The sequence below is a fragment of the Penaeus monodon genome, chromosome 26, assembly GCF_015228065.2.
Source record: "Penaeus monodon isolate SGIC_2016 chromosome 26, NSTDA_Pmon_1, whole genome shotgun sequence".
Taxonomy (NCBI): Eukaryota; Metazoa; Arthropoda; class Malacostraca; order Decapoda; family Penaeidae; genus Penaeus; species Penaeus monodon.
The window spans coordinates 10,728,778-10,734,769 of NC_051411.1; the positions used below are offsets into that span (position 1 = coordinate 10,728,778).

At 40.2% G+C, this 5,992-nt stretch overlaps 1 protein-coding gene across 1 annotated transcript; it reads left to right on the top strand.

Annotated features, from left to right (window-relative positions):
- The first annotated feature begins 615 nt into the window (after positions 1-615).
- On the top strand, positions 616-3,390 carry LOC119589913. The gene is made up of 3 exons (XM_037938565.1): positions 616-649; positions 2,439-2,588; positions 2,766-3,390. Exons 2-3 carry the CDS (start codon positions 2,439-2,441, stop codon positions 3,195-3,197), a joined length of 582 nt encoding a protein of 193 aa, XP_037794493.1. The 5' UTR covers positions 616-649; the 3' UTR covers positions 3,198-3,390.
- Positions 3,391-5,992: the final 2,602 nt, after the last annotated feature.

Here is a 5,992-nt window from a genome sequence, read left to right on the forward strand (position 1 = left end):
AAATCACACCTACACACATATACGCTTGCATCGCGCACAGGGACACACAAAAGGGCATAAAACACATAGACACAACCAAACACACACGCATAAACGCACGAACAGATGTACATTACAGTACGACCACCTCAATCTGAAAAAATATGTATTACTGTAAATAAATAACATCATGAATGCCTTTTCCTGATAACATCACGCCGGCACGCTCTTTCCTACCAAGAGCCTGGCCCCCGTCCGATCAAGTTAACATTATACCGAGAGCTCAAGACCTGACCTCTGCTGCATCACACTCATTATTATACAAGCCAGAGAGAGAGAGAGAGAGAGAGAGAGAGAGAGAGAGAACAGGTAGTTTTTTTTTCTATCTCACATAAGAAATCAGTATCTATAATAACTCTTTACAAACAGATACAAACGATAACACACAAATACACTCCAAATCACACACACACACACATACACGCATACACAGAGACTACACTCACACACAAACACGCATGCACACACGTACACACAATTCTTACCTCGCCTTGCCTCCTGGACCCCGCAAGAACCTGACCCCGCCAAGTGGCTCGGGTATAAAAGGGGGCCAGCCTCGCCTCCCTTCATCAGTCATCTCGGAAGCTGGGCAGAGAAAGGAACACGTAAGGTAACTGCGCCTGTGGAGAGAGGGAGAGAGTCTATACATGCGTTGATGCAAACATATATATATATATATAATATATATATATATATATATATATATATATATATATATATATATATATATATATATATATTGAACTTACGTACTGAATCCTAATTTCGTTTCTTTTCTTATTTTCTTGCGGTTAATTCTACACTTTGGTCTTGGCATTACGTGTCTCTTGAGGATTTAGTGCTTTTAAAACATGTGTGGGGCTTCGTAAAGAGTGTAACTATGTTGCGATCGAGTGACAGCTGATTTGCTGTCTTTCCTCCTTTTCGTAGGTAGGCTAGTAAGGGTTAAATGGCTTAGTACTAGTAGATAAATGAGAAACTAGTGGATAGTGAGTACTGGAGAAGGGTTCCTATTTCTCTCTCTCTCTCTCTCTCTCTCTCTCTCTCTCTCTCTCTCTCTCTCTCTCTCTCTCTCTCTCTCTCTCTTTCCATTCATTTAGGTTTATCATTTAAATTCATTAATTTTTTGTGTACTCTCCGTTCTTTGAAATAATTAAAGTATGATGCCAAGAGGAACCATAATGATAAAGATGATGATAATAAAAGAGGCTAATGATATCGATGAAAGTAAAAAAAATAAATAAATAAATAAATAAAATAATGTAAGTAACCCAACTGCATGAAAATCGGGCAATTGCACTTGGCATTTGCTCTATGACATTGCAAACCTCAGCGAATCTTCTTTTTGCATTTCTCGTTTGACTTTAGAGTTCAGGGTCGTTAGTAGGACGAGAGATTGTACACACACACACACACACACACACACACACACACACACACACACACACACACACACACACACACACACACACACACATATTTATGCGGAATCATAAATGGCGACATACAAAGCACTCATGCCTAAAAAAAAAATCATAGCAATGAAGATAAATAACAATAGCGGCCTTATTAATATGATAAAAAAAATAATCTGGCGACAACTTCAAATCTAAACGAGACGAAACACAAAACGCTTTTTTTCTTCAAAATTCTTGCAATGAAAAAAAAAAGAGCGATCATTATTCCTCATTTTCTCTCGAGTCAAAAGGGTAGGTGGGAGGGGAAACCATAGAGAAAAATAAAAGGTAATAATCCCTTCGAGTTTTCATTATTTGTTATCGTTTTAATCTCGGGAAGAGAAGGGTGCGATTTTACTGGTTCTCTTATCTTTAGGAAAAAGGGGTGGGGGGGTCGTGCAGTTTGAGTGCATGACTCGAGTAAGGAAACGGTCGTCATGAGAGCTGTGCATGAGAAAGGTCATTGGCTTGGTAGGGTGTGAGGAAAGTAATGACCTAATCTCCTTTTTTTTTCTTCTTCGTCAAATGTTATGTAGTGGCCGGCCGAGCTACCTTAATAGTTTCTGTAAAATTGTATTAGGTACGTGAACAAACACAGACACACACACACACAGACACGCACACACACACACAAATACACTCACACTCACACACACACACACACACACACACACACACACACACACACACACACACACACACACACACACACACACACTCTACTCACACAGACACACATTCAATATTATAAACGGTGAAATGGACATCACGCATTCGGAAACCCTTCACCAAAAAAAGGAGCCGAAACAAGACCATTTACCTCGTTAAAAGACACATACAACCCTCTATAAAACAGACATACATTTTCTCTTCCGTTTCAAGGTATAAACAACAATCTGATACACTTACTGACGCCCTTTTTTCTCACACTCTCTTGCGAAGATGTGTCGCGTCGCAGCCTTGTTCGTGACGGTGGTGCTGGCAGTGGCTTCGGCTGCACCCGATGCCGGCTACGTCATCCCCACCCCCCCTACCCCCCCTTGCAACCCGAAGACCGAGTACATCACCAAGTACAAGGAGAAGGTGCAGCAGGTACGTCGCGAGAGCCGAGTTATGGATATTGTGTAAGGTGTTTCGTTGTTCATGGGATTAGTGATTTTTTACAATAATTTTTTTTAAAGTTCTATTTTTATTGTACTGTTGTTACTATTATTGTTATTATTATTTTTACTCTCTTGTACGTAATAACATTGAGTCCTTCTCTTTTAGGTCCCTGTGAAGCACACCGTGTTCAAGACCAACCTGGTGCCCACCACTGTCCTCCAGACCGACTACTCCGAGGTGCACAGCGTGTTGGTGAAGCCTCACTTCGTCCCGCAGTACATTACCACCACCAGGACCATCCAGCAGGTCCAGAGGGTGACCAAGCACGACAGGCTGACCAGCACCCTCCTCAAGACCAACGTCGTGACCAAGCATGAGGTGAAGCCCACCGTCGTGCGTGAGACCGTCTTCGACACCGTGGTCAAGGTCCAGCCGCAGGTGAGCACCGTCACTAAGGTGCAGACGGTCCCTCAGTACGTCCCCACCACCGTGGTCGACTACAGGGTCATCACCAGCACCAAGGCCATTCCCAAGATCATCACCCAAGTGTCCACCTACATCGACTACGTGACTGTGTGTCCACGACGAGGGTACTAAAGCATGAACGAGCGGAAGTGTCCCCGACTGCCATGCTATAAAGAAAACTAAAAAATTACGTCGTGATTTCTGCATTTTCTGTATGCTTTCGAGGACTTGTACAGGCATGCACAAAGGCACGGCTTTTTAATTTTATTTATTTATGCAGTGGAATACTTGTAACAATAAAATACACGTAAATTATCAATAAAAAGACGTCTTTCAAAAACCCGATTTAAATCATCCGCAATCGAGAGAAATCTAAACTCATAATACTAAAGGTCTATCAATCCAGGTCAGAATAAACTGGATTTTTTCTGATATTCAGCAACATTCTCTTATTCTGGGTTAACTACAACATTCCCAAATGAACCCCGCATTTCATATTTCAAAGGATCAATTGCAAATTATTTAGTATACATTATCAGTACACTATTTCCAGTTGTCTTTCTAATGTAGCCAGAAAATCGTACACCTCTAGATAATAATTCTCCATTCAAAACCTGTTCATTCCGCACATTCACAATGTTCATAAGTTTGAGATACATTATCAAAAATAAGACAATATTTACTCACCGTATACGATAATCTTATTATAGAAATCCCATGATAAATTTATTATTTTGAATTTTCAGATCTCAATTCATGTTTTGATCTGGAAAATCCAAATATATATTCAGATGCCTATTATGATATTTTTACAACCAACACTGCAGCATCATGGTTTTCGACATGAATCTATGCCTAAATATCTCGAAATATTCGAAAATATTGTCTATCTTATTCGCACACAGATTTTCACAAGATCTATTTTGATCACGATATCCACAAACTCCCATGAATCTTCTCGCATATCTTCAAATATAAGCAACGTTTACGCGAAACTGTTATTTCTCTCGCGGATCCCCGACACATTTACGCCATATAGGATAAATAAGCTTATCTTAGCAATTGCTCCAGAAGACGAGCAACAATTTTACCAGCAATGCGGCAAATGATGTGACGTCACAGCCCAGATACCGGCGATGAATACGCAATGTTTACCTTTTGTATCGCGTTTAAAAGAAATATATAATTATAATATAGATAAAGAGTTTTGTGAAATTTACCTGGACCTCACATGTTGCAAGGAATGTTTACTTAAGTATGTTGCTGTACAAATTGTGTATGGAATTGCAGTATAAGTAATATGCAGTATAAGTAATAATTTTATTCAATATAACAGAACTGCGTATTTTGTTATGGCTGTCTGAGACAAGCTATGTATAGTGAAATTACTGAATGACCCTATTCTGAAACACACCACTTGGCTATTTGTTTTTCACATAGCACAATGAAATTCCCGAATTACACTGTCTGTACTATATATCATTATTCCTAGTGGATGTGACGTGAAATTCGCTACTGATTTTAGTAATTTACTATGTATCATATATCTTTTATTTTGTATAATTTTCTCATAAGTAAATATTGCAAATGGTCAATCAGCTTCTGGGAAATTAATTTTCAAAATATGATATGTTTCATACAGAATATCAATACTGCCATAATTATTCTACATGAGATCCTAATTAGAAATAGTTACATTCAGTAGTCTGTGTATTAGTAATAGAATACCGGAATTATCTGCAATTTTGATTATGACGTCACACCGACATACTCCCTCGACCATCGGCAACCTGCGACTGTGGATATTGCGGTCAAAATTGGGAGGGCCTTTACAATAGGTTACACAAAGGGGATCTTACGAGATTGCTCAGTGAGTGCAGCTAACAGATGCACCAACTCTTGTGTCTAGGGATAAACTCCATTACACACACACACACACACACACGCACACACACACACACACACACACACACACACACACACACACACACACACACACACACACACATTGTGCGTATATATTTATCTATCTATTTATCTACCTATATGTGAGTACCTAGGTAACAGTTAAAACACTGACAGTAGGGCATTAGGTGATTCAATCAAGTTCAACCAGGTTGGAGTTGCCTGTAGATTTGGCGAGGACTAAAACTATATAAAGTTTATAACGTGAAAATAGAGGTCCAATAAAACTTGAAAATATTAACATTCTTTAACCAGTAACATGTACAAACGAATAATTCACATGAATGCACTACATAGTAAATTCGAACAGGTTACCAAAATCTAGAGGCCCTTCGATATGCAAGGCCCTGAGCTGAAGCTTATTTCGCTTTTACAGAAATCCGGTCCTGAACGAACCTGTATAGATCAGTAACATATTGACATCTTTGGGTTGATGATGATTTCAGTCAGTTCTGATTCAGTACTGTAGAGGCCGCGGTCGCCGAGTGGTAAGAGCATCGAACTCAAGACTGTCACGACGGCAATCTGAGTTCAAGGGTTCGAGTCACCGGCCGACGCGTTGTTCCCTTGGGCAAGGAACTTCACCTCGATTGCCTACCTAGCCCCTGGGTGGGCAAGCCAGCCCAAGTCAGTGATGGTCCCAGACCCGGGTAAATAGAGAAGGTGACTCGATAAAAACACCGGGCGGTAGGCAACGGCAAATCACCGCTCTAAAACTGCCAAGAAAATCATGGAAATCCATGATCGCCAACGTCCTTGTGGGACAGGGCACTTGAAAAAAAACAAAAAAACTGGAGCAATCTTATACCAGTGTAACTGTGCAACCAGAGTTCCTACTAATCTGGCTGAATTCAAGCTCATGGCTGGACCTTTAACTCTTCACGACAACCTGTCTCAGAGAAAACTTAAAAATGAAATGTTTCTCCAGTAACTTGTGGGACGTGTCACCAGACTTCATGAAA